At 42.6% G+C, this 14,952-nt stretch overlaps 2 protein-coding genes across 4 annotated transcripts; both read right to left on the bottom strand.

The window, feature by feature from the left end:
- Positions 1 to 5,264: 5,264 nt before the first annotated feature.
- On the bottom strand, positions 5,265 to 8,314 carry LOC104424465 (ubiquitin-conjugating enzyme E2 10). 2 transcript variants are annotated; one of them, XM_010036896.2, is made up of 5 exons: positions 8,139 to 8,314; positions 7,931 to 8,015; positions 6,875 to 7,002; positions 5,834 to 5,938; positions 5,265 to 5,629 (listed from the first exon to the last, which is right to left on the bottom strand). In XM_010036896.2, the coding sequence occupies exons 2-5, from the start codon at positions 7,998 to 8,000 to the stop codon at positions 5,486 to 5,488; spliced, it is 447 nt and encodes a 148-aa protein (XP_010035198.1). In that variant the 5' UTR covers positions 8,001 to 8,015; positions 8,139 to 8,314; the 3' UTR covers positions 5,265 to 5,485. The 2 variants fall into 2 exon arrangements, with proteins under 2 accessions (XP_010035198.1, XP_010035199.1); XM_010036897.3 differs by having other exon boundaries at positions 7,931 to 8,010; positions 8,139 to 8,300.
- A 723-nt stretch (positions 8,315 to 9,037) lies between these two features.
- On the bottom strand, positions 9,038 to 12,460 carry LOC104424464 (probable inactive receptor kinase At4g23740). Of its 2 annotated transcripts, none has more exons than XM_039300653.1 (4): positions 12,201 to 12,460; positions 11,991 to 12,079; positions 9,945 to 11,275; positions 9,038 to 9,870 (listed from the first exon to the last, which is right to left on the bottom strand). In XM_039300653.1, the coding sequence occupies exons 3-4, from the start codon at positions 11,176 to 11,178 to the stop codon at positions 9,188 to 9,190; spliced, it is 1,917 nt and encodes a 638-aa protein (XP_039156587.1). In that variant the 5' UTR covers positions 11,179 to 11,275; positions 11,991 to 12,079; positions 12,201 to 12,460; the 3' UTR covers positions 9,038 to 9,187. The 2 variants fall into 2 exon arrangements, with proteins under 2 accessions (XP_039156587.1, XP_010035197.2); XM_010036895.3 differs by having other exon boundaries at positions 9,945 to 11,244; positions 12,201 to 12,459.
- Positions 12,461 to 14,952: the final 2,492 nt, after the last annotated feature.

The raw sequence follows: 14,952 nt of genomic DNA, 5'->3' as shown, positions 1-14,952 counted from the left end.
TTTTTCTTTTTCACTACGTTTTGTCAAGTTAATAATAATTAATAAGTAGGATACTATAGGTATTTCCATGTGGTCCGAAGGGGAATATTATTATATCATAGATCAATAGTGCATATGTCGCTCACTTAATGTACTTCCTTGAGATTGATTTGAGGTCGCTGTTATACCAGTCGCAATATCCAGCATATCAAAAAAGTAATGAATCCATGTATATTCTAAAGATTTCAAGTATGAATAAAGGAAAGATTATGTAGAAAAACAAATTTAGACATGGGCATGTAGTTATCTATGATCACACATCTTTTTGCCTTTTTCACTAGGTTTGGTCAAATTAATAATAATTAATAAATTGAAATGCTTTCTATTGTATATTTTGGTGTAAAAGGGAGCTATAAAGATATCTTGATGTGAAGGTTTTTGGGCACCGTATACAAACACATGGAACCACCCCGGTCTAGGTTTGTCCCGAGACTCGACGACAACAGGTGACCGGCTGGGCCGGTGGGCCCTCCCCCGCTGGCACCTTTCGCTGAAGCGGAACCGGTGACCGGCGCCGTTTGCGCCTTCGCGCTGACCAATGGAAAGCACGTGCGGTTCCTCACGTGGGGGTGATGTGGGAACCAGACAGCCTTTTCACTCACCACTATTTTTCCTTTTCTAATTAATTATTTAATTAATAGTTTATCTCTTTTAATATTTTAATGATGACTTTACGTTGCGACGTTTGTTTAACAGTTTCCCCCATTTCTATGTCGAATTGTTTATGGAAATTCCCTCGTTTCAATGCGAGATTGTACAATTGCACTTTTGCCTTATTGGCTTGGAAGTCCAAATGCTACGAACGTGGAAATAAAGAGAGAGAGAGAGAGAGAGCACAAAGTCTTTTAATGATCCATGGTCTCGAAGTGTGGGTTTATTTGGCATAGGGAAGCGTTATGTTTTTTGGACATTAATTCAGAAACTAATATGAACATTTCAATAATGAGTGATTTTGAACTTTGTAGACGAATGTCTTCGAGCTTCTTTGCAAAAATCTTAAATGAGTTTGATCAATTATAGGGTTGTGAGATCGATATTGTGTGCCGTTCTCGTCGGTTTTCTTGAATCATTTACATAAACAGCATTTCGTCATGGCTATACACTGTGCAGATTTTGAGGTCGTGTCTATGTATGGCTCTTCGCATCATCTTGGGGTCCAAAAATGTCTAACGTATATGTGCTTATATTATTATTTTAATCAATCCCGTAGCTTTTTCCCTTGCTCAATTTCAGTTAATCAGTGAGATATTTTAATAATAATCCAATAACTGGAATAGCTCCTTAATTAATTATGGAATTATCTGTAAAAAGGCGATGATTAAATCCGGCAAAACCTAGTGGCGACTCGGTTGATAACCAGAAACCCATCATTGACCCAATAATGCAACGTACGAAAATTCTCAACTTTTCCGCATAAGAACAACAATAACAAAATGCGCAACTATATTATACGATTTTCCGGTGGGCACCTGAGGGTATTCCACGTAATTGTTCCCCATTTTATAAGGAGCTAGAGCAATCGTTTGGAATTTTCGTGCCGTGGCGATCTTGTCTCTAGCAGGGGACAAGCCCTGAGACATGAAAGTCGAGGATTAGGTTCTTAGTTCTGAAAATTAAATGAACCTGATTTTCAGGGACCATGCTCCTTCCCTCTCGTGGGCACGACCCGTTTGTAATTTTGTTACTATTATTATTATTATTATTATACGTGAGATTAGTGTTCGTACTCAGATTTTAACCTTGATGGACACTCGACACGTGTGGCCCAGTACATACGAAGAACATGCTGGAAATACACGACATGGGTCGCCATCTCCTCAGATTTTTTCGCAGCGAATTATCGAAGATTAGGTTACCTAAAATTCAAATTGATTTTTCCTTACGTAGCTGCGATTCCTAGGCATCATCATATCATATGGTTTTCTCTCCAGCTCTCCAGTCCCTCGAAGCCCACATGCTGACGTGGTATTTCGGGGTGGTGGGTGGGATGAATTAAATTTCAGGGCACCTTGTACGGAATCTGTAATATAACAAAGGTTTTGCCCAGTTCGATGAGACGACAACAGCAACATGATCCCGGGACACGGTAAAAGCTCGAGGCGTGACTTCGGGCGTGGGGGGAGGAGCCAAAAAAATCAATTTCTCACCTTAAAAAATAACAATCGAAAAAAGAAAAAAGAAAAAAAAAAAGATAGCCTCGTATTCGAACGTATTATAATGACAAAAATACCCTAAGTTTCCGCATGACGAAAGGGCAGTTTAGCTCTTGAAGAGTGGAGGGGAACTAGCTAGTAGCTAGTGACCGTGGAGAAGATTCGGGTCAAAGCATTGAGTTTACTTAGCTGGATTTTTCTGAATATTCCCGTTCGCGTTAAATAATCCGAAAGGGGGAAGCGGGGGGGCGACGAAATCGCGATTAACCTCGGGAGAAGAAGCCCCTCATTAAATGCCGGCCGGTTAAGTTGACTCGGGAGCCCCTAAAAATAATTCGGGCTCCGTTTCGGTTTTTCCTAATCGGACAAATAATGGCGTTGTGGTGGGGATGATGGCGGTGATGTAGGATTCGCGTAGTTGGGTGGTGGGGGAGGGCGGATCGTTCGGACCCGCCCGCCCGCCCGCCCGCTCGCCGTCCATTCGATTTTTTCAAGGCGTTTCCACACGCATCGATTGATCGATGATGCTTTGGCTTTCTTCGCCTTCGCGATCTTGATCTTTCCGAGTGCTGGCTGAGCCTTTTCACCGGGCGTCGTGCGCTCGTGGTCGAGAATGATTGCATGGGCTCTCGTGGGTTGTCGGCCCTTAGGACAAGTGAGTTGGCCGAGATGACGGGGTTTGCGTTCGGTGATTCTCGTTCGGAGGTGGCCCGGGTTGGGTTAGGGCTGGCCCGGATCCTTCGCTTTCGTACGTAGGCTCTCGACGTCGGTCGGGCCTGTTTGGATTCTGTCCTGGCCCGACACTTAAGGGTTTGGAGTGCACTCTTCCAAAATGCTTGGTCCGAGACGCCTGATTCGATCAAAGTGTGGTATGGATATGGGCTTCTTTCAAGCATGGAGAATTCCGGGTCGTTGGTATAGCTTAAAATGATCTCCTCACGTAAAGCCCTCGTGATCTCACGGCAGAGATGAACGGGGCACGCAAGCGAAATTACTTGTCGTGCGCATTTACATGCTCGAATTGAACTTTAGAAAGAGTTTCCACGCTAAGGGAGAATTGTCCGAAAAAAAATCCCAAACCTATAGTACAGTGGCCACTTTAAACATAAATATTTTAATCGTGCAAATTTAGTTATAAACATTTTAAGGATTTATTAATACAATTCTAAACTTTTTAACAAATTACCAATGTATTCATTTAAACTAATTTTAATCGGGAATTGCCGACACGGTGGTTCAGATGGTGTTAACCATCCTACTCGATACAATTGACATTGATGTAGATAATTATGTAACTTTTCAAAAAAAAATCTGGTTTTTCATTAATTTTTATTTTCTTATTTTTTTCCCAATTTTTAGACAAGATCGATGGGGCCACCAAGCACTAGCTAAGGGCTAGCAACCACCATTGGGCACTAGGTAGGGGCTTGTGATCCCCATAGGCAAGGGTTGTGGCCCTCAATAACCTTAGCGAGGACAAGTGATGACTATGACGCCTTTGTCGTGGCCAACAACGGCCTAGGTAAGGGTTGCATTGCCCCTATCGGCACATTGAACAAAAAAAGAATAGAAAATAATAATAATAAAAAGAAATATTGTTAATATTAGTGTTGGCGATGTTGGACTGCCAATGATTTTCGATCTTAATTAGCTAGAATGATTTCATTAGTAATTCAATAAAAGTTTTAATATTAATTGGCATAGTTGATAGGTTCATGAGCGAAAGGTAAATTATCAAAAAGTTTAGAATAAAATTAACACAATCAAAAAATTCATGACTGAAGTTACCATCATATACTAGATTTAGAACTTTTAGAACAATATTCTCTCCACACTAATGATGTGGAGCTATAAATTCAATAATTTATCTATACATTTCTTTAAGTGCCTCTCATCCAACCAAAAAGGAAAAAGTGCGTCTCATCTTATCATATGCAATTCTCAACAATCATTGACAGGACAAGAATTTGTCATGTGCAATGGGACAAGAATTTGTCATGTGCAATAGGACTTCTATGGCACTTTCAGTTTTTAGGCATACCAACTCCTGAAAATACATGTATCTAGAGAATGTTGCCTTTCTTAACGTTACAACGCGCTAGCCATAGAAGAACACTAGCTTCCGACTCGACCAACCGAGTCAATGATGATGCGGCATCTTAACCCAACGCCAAATCCATCATGTACTTCTCTACAACTGCGGTGCCCTGAATTCGTTACATGTACTGCATTTCAAGAGCATTCAGGAAATTGAACCGATATACTTCCCTAAGCCGGGATACCTTATTACGAGGAATTCAAGCTTTTCAACGAAGTACTTTTCAAATTTAGGTGAGAACTAACTGGACTACTTCACCAAATCAAGCTAGAACTAAGAACTAATAACTCAACTCTAATTCGTAGATTTAAGATGCATTTAATAATCATTCTATTCTTAAGAGTAATTTATGCTAAAAAATTATTTTATTTTATTTTATTTCCTATACAAGTTTTTAAGCATCTGAAAACATTTACTTATTGAACAAAATTTATATGCTCGGAATAAAAATACATTTGATACGACTCATTTTTTTTTTTTTTACTTAAAATTTCTTCCAAATTTTATTACATTTTCTTTTCTTTTTTCTTCTTCTTTTTGAGGAAAAGACGAAAGTAAATATATTGATTCTTTAGATGTTCTCGAAAACTAATATATATATATATATATATATATATATATATATTTTATTTTATTTTTAAATTTCTTAATTCTGCTCAAAATCTCTTCGGGGAACCGAAATATCAAATAGGTACCAAAAAATTATCAAATAGATTTTTGTTCTTTTTTTATTTCAAGGAACAAACAAGAAAATAGAAACAAACCTTATTTGACCGATTACCAAATAGAACCTTAAGCAACTTATTATACATTTACACATAAGAGTCGAGCATCTACCCTTTCATACTTAAGTCGAGCCAAACTCAAGTATTAAGTTGTATAGCTGATCATAACCTAGATCGAAGGATAAAACACAACGACGATGACGATGAAATGCAATGCACCGCGATTAACTTACTTAAAGATCTCAGTCAAAAGAAGTGGTGAAAGCTTTCGACATATTCGATGGTCCAGCGGACCACCCTTCGCAGAAACAATATAACATTAAGATAGGAGTTTCTTCTTTCAACTGGGGAAATGCTATGAACTCGTTCTTAAGTTCCAATTTAAGCAATCATTCGAATGTTACATCCTTAGACAAGAATGAAGAGAAAGAGGGGAGCTTTGCCCTCCACGAATAATGATCGCTTTTAATTTAGCCCATGGCATACTTCTGGGTCCAGCTTCTTGCAGTTGTCTCATACTTGTTCCTGTCCGTCTTGTACATGTGAGCGATCTCCGGCACCAAAGGATCATCTGGGTTCGGATCCGTCAAAAGAGAACAGATCGAAAGCAACACCTGATAGAGAAGGAATGACGATTTCAGAAAGAGACGAACAGAGGGGTTTTCCTAAGCATAACTTCGATCTGATAGAGGCACTTCAATATTTTGCCAAACTGATTTCGCTAAATCAAGCATAGACCCTTTTACGAACATCAACTATGGCCACAGATATGCTAAAGCCGGGGACATGAATGCAATGTAGTTTTGAAGAATAATCACCTTGGAAATGGTCAAGGCAGGACTCCACTGTTCCTTCAAAATATCGAGACAAATGCTCCCGTTGCTGTTAATATTGGGATGGAAAACCTTGGTTCTGAATGCCACCTATAAGAAAGAGGAGAAAAAATTTCACAATATCAATCTTAAGCCTTCCTATCACGAGGTAGTGCTGCCATTTTGCTTATTTACTTTGATATTAGCCTGCTGCATGATGAGGATTAAATGCAGGGTCAAATTTGTTCCATTTTAAAACGCAATTTCAAAACAAAGAAAGTAGAGAAAGAATTGAAGTTAGCAATAGGAAATGCTTAGCGTCTGCCCCTGTGGCCTATTGGAGGTTATAAAAACAACTGGTGGACCAGCAACTAACTTCAAGCACCCAAGTGCTAGAACTCACTAACATAAGTTTTTAGATCGTCAACCTCCAACATCATGACACTCCTAAATAAATTCTCTAGCACATCCAAGAAAGATCACAACAAATTATCAACACAAGCACCTTGGGAACAGAATGGCCCACTTCCAACAAATTCAAGCTTATGATTGACTTAGCTTTTGAAAAAGCATACTCGCATCATTCCATTTCGCATTTGGCACCTCATACATAATATTCAATGACGAATCAAAAAACTAAAACAGGATAGGACGAGAATTATATTAGAGTAATATTCTTATAGCATAAAGAAGCTTCACAACAGATGTATAAAGTTTAACTCATACACTGCGTGTTTTTCTTTTCACATTTGCATAAAGCACAGTTGACTTTTCACAAAAATGAATCAATGGAAACCAGGTACTGCTTCTTCATTCCAAATACGGAAAACTGGTTAAGAGATGCATGAAACAACGAAGGACAGCACACCATTTGAAAGCAATGGATACATGTGAACCATCTTATATGTACTTGGCTGTCAAAATAAGGGAGATGTACGAAAATGCATGGAGCTCCTTCAGCTCTCAAGGATTTTGGTAATTTGAAACCGCAAAACTAAAGCACTCAAAACTAACAAAGCCCACAAACAGAAAACAGCAATTGAGTACCTTCGGAGGCTTGAATGGATAATCTGGAGGAAAATGTATAGTTACAAGAAAGACACCCCCTGCATAGGGGCTATCTGGGGGACCCATAATGGTTGCTTGCCAGTGAAACATGTCTTCTGCAACAGGGCCTACAATCATGACAAGTCAATATAAGACGGTGGACAGAAATGTCAAGGTCAGTAGCCCAATGTTGGCAATGAACAATGGCATACATTGCGAGATATATCAAAGATATACATGCCCTATTCCCAGAAAAGCTACTGACAAAACATTATAGTAACAGACTGGATACACGTGAATCAATAGATAAACTTGAGCCGTGTCATCCCTCTCACCAATTCAAATTGGTCAAGGGTGCCACAGCAGTCATAATCAGGGAAACTGCAGGTTTAGAAATACTTCTAGAAAGGCGCCACCCTAATATTACAGTTTTAGCAGAGAGAGGGTATAAAATTGATGAGTTGAATCAGCCTCTTCCCAACTTTCTCACCTCGACACCCAACCCTGATGGACCAACCATCTTCTCCATCATCTGAAATTTCTCTCGGGTAATCTCGAGGGTAGTATGTAGCTGAACAACATGTCTATGCAGCACTAAAGGAGTAATAACTCTACGGGCAATTCCAATAAAAGGTCCGTCGCAGATTATTTGCGCAACCCTCTAAAGCTAGCTCAAGGAGGACAAAACTTCCACCACGCAGAACAAACAATTCCGAAAACATCAGAAAGTTCTACCCCTTTAGGTTAAATTAAAAAGCAGAACAAGTTCTAATTATGCCCAAAGGAAGTGCAGTCCTCCACAGGAAAAGATCGATCTTTACCCACAATACAATCCCTGCTCAAACACCGGCGCAAAAGGGTCTCCCTGGTCAATGGTTCTAGAAGCTTCTAATACCCTAACAACACGCGAAATCCAGACAAACACCGCCCAATCTACGCGCGGGAGCCTTCAACAAGATTCTAATCTCGATCGACACGAGATCATCGACGCGCATGGATACGAACGAGCAAAAGAAGATACACGAACACAAGAGGAAAGAAATGAGGGGAAAATACCGGCGCTGCAGGACGTGGGGGGATCCTTCTGCAAATCCTTGAGCTCCTTCAAGATCCTCTTGGACGCCATCGGGAATCACCTGATCTTCACCACACGAAACGAATCCCGTCACCGGCCGAAACTCACGTATGCCGAACAAATTTCCTAGGAAAACAAACACAAGGAGAACGGAAGAAAACGAGAACCATAATCGGAGCCAAGACGTACCTGGGAACCTAGAGAGATGAACAGCCGAACGCCCCTGGGAATCTAGAGAGAGAGAGAGAGGAGGAGAGGGAGAGATCGGCGGCGACGAGGAGGGAAGACGTAAGGGCAATGGCGAGATTCTGCGGGAGAAAGAAAGAGAAGAAGAAGAGACGAGGGGTGATGACTTTAATAATGACGTTTTTGCTCTTTTTTTTTTTTTTTTTTTCTCCGGACGCGAAAATGATATTGGAGAGTTGTCATTTTTTTTTGTTTTCCCACCGTGTGGGCCCCGGCGGTACCGTGTGGGGGGCGGTTTGGTTTCTGTGTTTCGCCGAAAGCTGTTCCGGATGTTGCTTCCCCATCTTTTCCTTTTTCTTTTCCGTAAAAGAAAAGGACAATTACTCCCAGTTAATTACCATCATAATTTTACCCAAAAATCCCAAATTCGTGTCTCTAATCATGCAGGCCGGTCTCATCCCAATTGAAGTCGAAGTGGAGCAAGAGAATATAGCCAGCACAATTTCCTCGAATGCTTTTATTTTATTGATTAATTTAATAATTTCTTTTTATGGGTGGAGGCGTGAGCATCTGGGGATGCAGTGAATAATGCCCGGGTCGGCGGTGCCGCCGTCGCATTCCGTGGGCGGACCGGGGGGCTGCGTTTTCGGCTCGTTTCTGGCGGGGGGGGCCCCGGCGCCTGCGTTTTTCCTACGCTGGCTTTTTGGTGGGAATTTGGAATTGAATTGAATTTCAACGATGATGATGATTGGATGGTCAAAGCTCGGAACCGGTCCTTCGAGTCGGCGTTGAATTGTTCCGCATGCGACCGCGCACCGTGTCAACATGATGTCCCGATTCTCGAAAAATTGGCATTCATGGGGGGTGCCCCGAATGTGGCTCCACCATGTCGACACGATTTCTGATTCTTCGAATTCGAGCAATTAATTAAACTCGTGCTCGCGACAGAGAGAAAAAACAGTAGCAGCGCTACTACACGTCTCGTCTGATTTTGCGTTCAATTCGAGGTGAATTGACCAAAACTTATACAACGACGCTTCGTGGACGGAGTTCTAAGGCTGCCGCGCGGAGGGCGCCGGCGCCGTCTCGGCCCCCGGGCGGGTCGGGGACGGGGTGGAAGTCGACGCCGGGGACTTGATATCCGGGGACGGCTGCGCCGTCGGGACGTGCGCGCGGCGGATCTCCTCCACCTTCCTAAGCACGTCCGGCATCCTGGGCCGCTGCTCCGGCATCCTCGCGACGCAGGCCATCCCGATCTGCAGCATCTCCACCATCTCCTCCTCGATGTTGGGGAACCGCAGGAGCACCATGTCGAACACCTCCGCCGTCCACTCCTCCCTCACCACGGAGCTCACCCACCGCACCAGGTGCACCATCTCGTCGCCGCTCGTGGCGTGCATCGGGGACTTCCCCGTCAGGAGCTCCAGCAGCAGGACCCCGAAGCCGTAGACGTCCGACGCCTGCGTCGGCTTCCGGCTGTCCGTTATCTCAGGGGCGCGGTAGCCGGAGATCCGCATCAGCGGCAGCGGGATTTGGTTCATCAGCGGCGCCAGCGCGACGTCCGACACGCAGCCGAATCCCTCGGAGTTCAGGAATATGTTGGAGGACTTTATGTTCCCGTGGGCGAGCTTCCCGCCGTTTTGCGCGTGGACGTGAGCGATGCCTCTCGCCGTGCCGATGGCGATCTTCAGGCGAGTTTCCCAGTCCAGAGGACCCCGGCGTTCGCGTCCGGTGCCTGAAAACATGTAACTTCTTTCAGGAACATTGAAGGGAAGCTAAATGCATGGTGATCATGCACGAGCAGCTTACCGTGTAGCAGAGCCGACACGCTCCCTTCGCGGAAGAAATCGTACACGAGCAGCTTCTCGTCCTTGGAGCAGAAGTAGGCCCTGAGCTGGGCGACGTTCTCGTGCCTGATGCGCCCCACCATTTCCATCTGCTGCTCGAACTCCTTCCTGCCCGCGCCCACCTCCTTCAGCCTCTTCACCACCATCGTGGTCGCGTCCTCCAGGGCCGCCTTGTAGCTCGCCCCGAACAACCCCTTCCCCAGCACCTCGGCAGAAGCTCTCAACAAGTCCTCCAGGTCGAATGCGTAGTTACAGCCCTCGAAGAACACGATCTTGTTGTCTTTCTCTTGGCTCTCGGCGACCTCTCTCTTGTTTTGAGACGCTGCTTGCTTCTGCGACTTCAGCAGTACCCTCCTTTTGATTCCTCCGCTCGAACAGAACATGATCATGAACAGAGCGATTGCCATGGCTCCTAGTACACAACCACCGGTGATGATTCCTAAACGTGCCGTTTTGCTGAGTTTGCTGGCCTTTTTGGGTGGTCCGGCGCTAGGAGGTTTAGCTGGAAGTGTCGGAGGTAATGCCTCAACCTCGAAGGAAACACTGTTCCCTACAAATGTCTGACTAGGGAACCTTTGAAGCGAACGAGGCACGCGTCCTGCAAGATCATTGTTGGACAAATCCAGCATCTGCAATTTGGGGAGATTTAGATCAGGAATTTCGCCGGAAAGCGAGTTGTTCGCCAGATCCAAAGCAGCTAGGTAGGTCAAACTGGAAATTGAAGGGGGTATGCTCCCACTGAATTTGTTGTTGGACAAGTTAACGAAGGTGAGGTTCGGCCAAACGGACCAATCCGAAGGCAATGGACCCGAGAAGTTGTTGCTCTGGAGATGAAGGCCAGTCAGGTTCTTGAGCTTGGAGAAATCAGACGGCAATGAACCCGATATACTATTCAATCTGAGGCTCAGCATTTGAAGTGCCGATAAGCGACTCAGTGTGTTCGGCGGTATTCGACCTTTGATCCCCACTCCAGGCAACTGGAGGGCGACAACCCTCGATTGGTCGTTATTACACTTGACCCCTGTCCAGGACCGGCACACAGAAGAATCCTTGTTCCAATTGAGAGGGCGCGAGAGGGAAACATTGCCAAGAAAATCCAGTAATGCTTGCTTATCCTCGTTGGGTATCGCCGAGACATTCGAGCAAATCGATTCCAACAAGAGAATTGTCAGAAAAACGAGGTGCTTCCCTTCCATTTTCTACAGCCAGTTCACAGCAATATACTTGGAGAATAGTTAGGCTCGAAGAAGAACGAGCAGCTCCTGCAAGTTTGTACTCGTCGTCATGAATTCCCTTGGAAAAGGTAAACTAAAAGTCTACAAGCTATAAAAATGGAGAAGTAGAATCTCAAATTTCATCTCATTAATTTGAAAAGTCTTCGTTCAGCTATATTCTACTTCCATCGAATCCCCCAGCTCAAAAAGCCAGCACACTTTCGAGATCCGAATTCTTCTGATTTCCCACACAAAACCGAACATGTCGCAATTCCTTTTTTTTATCATTAGCGTGTTTTGAATTATATTATTTGTCTTGATTGTATACTTTTGCAGCAGCAATACTTGACCTTAGAGCTTCATCTTTCCTGCCTTGTCAAGCAAAGCAGGCTACGCATGCTGGACTTTTATTCCTGAAGCTGGATGATTACAGGTTGAGGGTGGTTCACCTAAATCGCCACTTTATACTAAGAAATCAACAATCTAGAAGCTAGAATCTAACTTTACAGCACCCGATCGTTGACCTTCCTTCATCAAACAATCCTATGATCTTTCTGGGATTTCACATTACTCAGTGCAAAGAAACTCACAAGATAACTTGAGCTCCTAGAGGGTAAAACTTGGAAAAAGCAGAGTCTAGTTAAAAGCACGAGCTCGTGGTATCCAAGGGCACGAAGGCATCACAAAAAAGAGAGCTCATTGCTTATCAAAAAAAGAAAAGTCATTCTGCACATTTTCCAGAACATGAAGAAATTGCATCTTTTTTCTCGGTGACCAGAGAGAAAGTTGCTTACTTCTAGCCTCCCCGGCTTCTGGGGAAGATTGAAGCACCTTCACACTCCTTCCTCAGCAAAAAGATGTGTCTCGTCACTCCAATCTTCATCTGTAAACAGCGCCAAACAATTCAAATGGAGAAGAAGAAGAAGTTACACTCTTCCTCTCTCTGTGAGAGAGAGAGAGAGAGAGAGAGAGAGAGAGAGAGAGGGGGGAGAGGGAGGAATTACCAGAAGGTCAGTGCAATGATGGCGGGCATGATGGTAAATGATGAGCTGTCCGTTGCTTGTGGAGGCAGCATCACATGCAAATTTCTTCTTTCTTTTCTTCTTTTTCCTCTCTCAAGCTAGACAATAACATTAAAATGGACGAGCTTCATAATGTTTTCTTTCTCGCAGCGCACAACCAGGGGACTGCATGTGGAGACAAAAGAGAGGCAACGGAGAAGGAGGAAAGGGCCGCCATATTATAAACAGAAGAAGCTGACAACTTTCTATATACAAATTTAGCCCACCCTCTAAGAAGTCTACTGCGTGTGTCAGCTTATACCTAACCCAATTTTGTCTCTGCATTCGCGCCACTTTCAGCATGAAACCCTAAAATAAAGAACGGCGTAGATCCAACCTAAGTTATCCACCAGACTGGATCGCAACACTCCAAATGCAAACAATCTCTTTTTGAGGCCGAGAGTCATCTGCGCACTTGATGGTAGTGACTTCGAGCCCGCACCAGATCGTTGAAAATGGAAACAACTAGGAATTAAAGTAATGTAGGTTGCGAGAGGAATCATTTAGGTTTCGCGTCACTCGATTCCCCCTAGAATTTATGTACGACTTTTAGTGTAATATGATATGTAATATAGTCAAAAGGGCGGTTAGGGCTCGCAATAATTTATCAAAAATTATAGAGCATGGCTGCATGAGACTAGTCCTGGATTATCAATATATGGCTGGCATGGGACTGATGTTCCCCTAATTAGGAGAAAAAAAATGAAGCAATTTCACTATACAACTCAATTATTACAATATGCTTGCAATAAAAGGGCAGACACCGTCTGCTGTATGCATGAAATCTTCTTTGATATAATAGGGCAAAGCAACTTAGGTTGAATCAACGAAAATAATTTATACGGAAGTTAGATATCCATATAATATCTCGAAATCTAATATGTGGTGATTCGATCCGACAAAGCGAAAGGATAAAGTGAATTACAATTATGTTTTGGAAAGAAAATGAGATAGAAGACCAAATCAACTTGGTGGGTAGCATGATTCTTCGTACTAAGACTTAGGTCATATATTCTGAAATTGAATAGAGGGAGCTGATATGATTACTGATGTTGAATATCCCCACCAATGAAGACAGTAGTTTCTTTCCTAGTCAAGTCAAAATCCCTATGATTAGCCTTCATAATAACAAATGGGATAAAGCTAATGCGCCATTCCCTCAGTCCTTGTCAAAACTCTCCATAATCCCCGATTGGAAATGGAGAGTCGGACCAAGAATCAAATGGCTTCTGACAGGATAAATGAGATTATTGGTCTTAACATTATTTTAACGAGTTATCGGAGAAACTAGAACAAGGCCTGTAAGTTGACTGAAATTTTTAAGTTGGAACTATGTTGATGTCGCGTGTAATTGTCTCAGTTAGGTAGGCAAAAATGTGCCCAACTCAAATTGTCCCAAGACATGGGTGTTAAGTGTTGATTAACCTCTAGTTAAGTGCAGACTAATAAGAGTCCAGCTCGCGCCAAGCTCTTTGCTAATCAACTACTTTCTGTACGAGCTTGTTTTTAAGAGGAATCGATTCCAGTGGTAATAATGGAGAAAATATAAAGAAAAAGGTCTTGAGAGTTGACCTTCAGATTTGACAGCCACCGAAAGGCGAGTTGAAATTTCTGGCTGGACCAAGGGGACATAATAATTTTAATTACCAAAAGAAATGAATTTAGAGAGATTGAAGAGACAAGAAATGTTTTTAATCCTTTTATGACTCTGTCAATCCACGTTGCTCATGGGGCAACGTAGAAGGAATTTTCGTTTGGCCAAGCCTTTTTGTTTTTCTTTTTTCCAGAGAGTTCAAGGGTTTATGAAGACAATATTACAAAACAATATATGATTTTAAGAAATCTTTGGAAAATCCATCTTGAAAAAATTATCTTATTTCAAATAGTACGTTTATTATACTAGCACTAATGGTTGATTGCAGCCAGATGATATTCTTATGCATCGGTGGATGTTTGTGGACACCTGGAAGGTCAAAGGAGCAGTTTGAGCTTTGTCATTGCTCGATAAGCCATCACATTTTGACTTTACTGAACAATATAATTTAATCGGAACCATGTGATGCTTCATCTGCCCAATTGATGTGACATTGGGCAGTTCACTAACACCTTGATTTATTTTTTACAAGTGTCTTGAATAAATTCATATATAAATCCATTTGTTTTGCCAAAAGTAATTAAAAATGATTTCACTTTAAGAAGTACCTTTCCGTAAGAGCTGGATCTTTGATTTTTTATTTAAATCAAAGTTCGTGACAATTAAAACAGAAAGTATTGCGCATATCCAAGAACAAGCATAACCCATTGCCCAGATCTAATGAGGGCTACGACATCCAAACAGATCCAAGAAAGACGTCATCATTTTCATTAGTTCTCTCAAATAAAATGACTTGTTTATCTCATCGATCGAGACGCTACCAACTCCGATAGCGATCACGAAGCAGGCGAGCCCTTCTTCCCCACTAATGTGTCAAGCATTACGTGCATGAGATCAACATCCAGTCGGCCTTGCACGGTGCGCAGACTGGCTTGATCTCTTGCAAGGGTTATTTTTCCAAAATTATGCATAATTACAAAAATAATCTTTCCTAATCATAGTAAAAAAGAGTATCGATAACTATGTTCTCAATGATATAGATGCTTATAATCTTTCCTCTAATTGTGGGGCTCTCCCACTTTGAGGCTCTCTCTCTCTGGC

Source organism: Eucalyptus grandis, chromosome 8, assembly GCF_016545825.1.
Source record: "Eucalyptus grandis isolate ANBG69807.140 chromosome 8, ASM1654582v1, whole genome shotgun sequence".
NCBI classification, from domain to species: domain Eukaryota; kingdom Viridiplantae; phylum Streptophyta; class Magnoliopsida; order Myrtales; family Myrtaceae; genus Eucalyptus; species Eucalyptus grandis.
The sequence above is the reverse complement of the archived record's forward strand: the minus strand, read 5'-3'. Positions and strand labels throughout refer to the sequence as shown.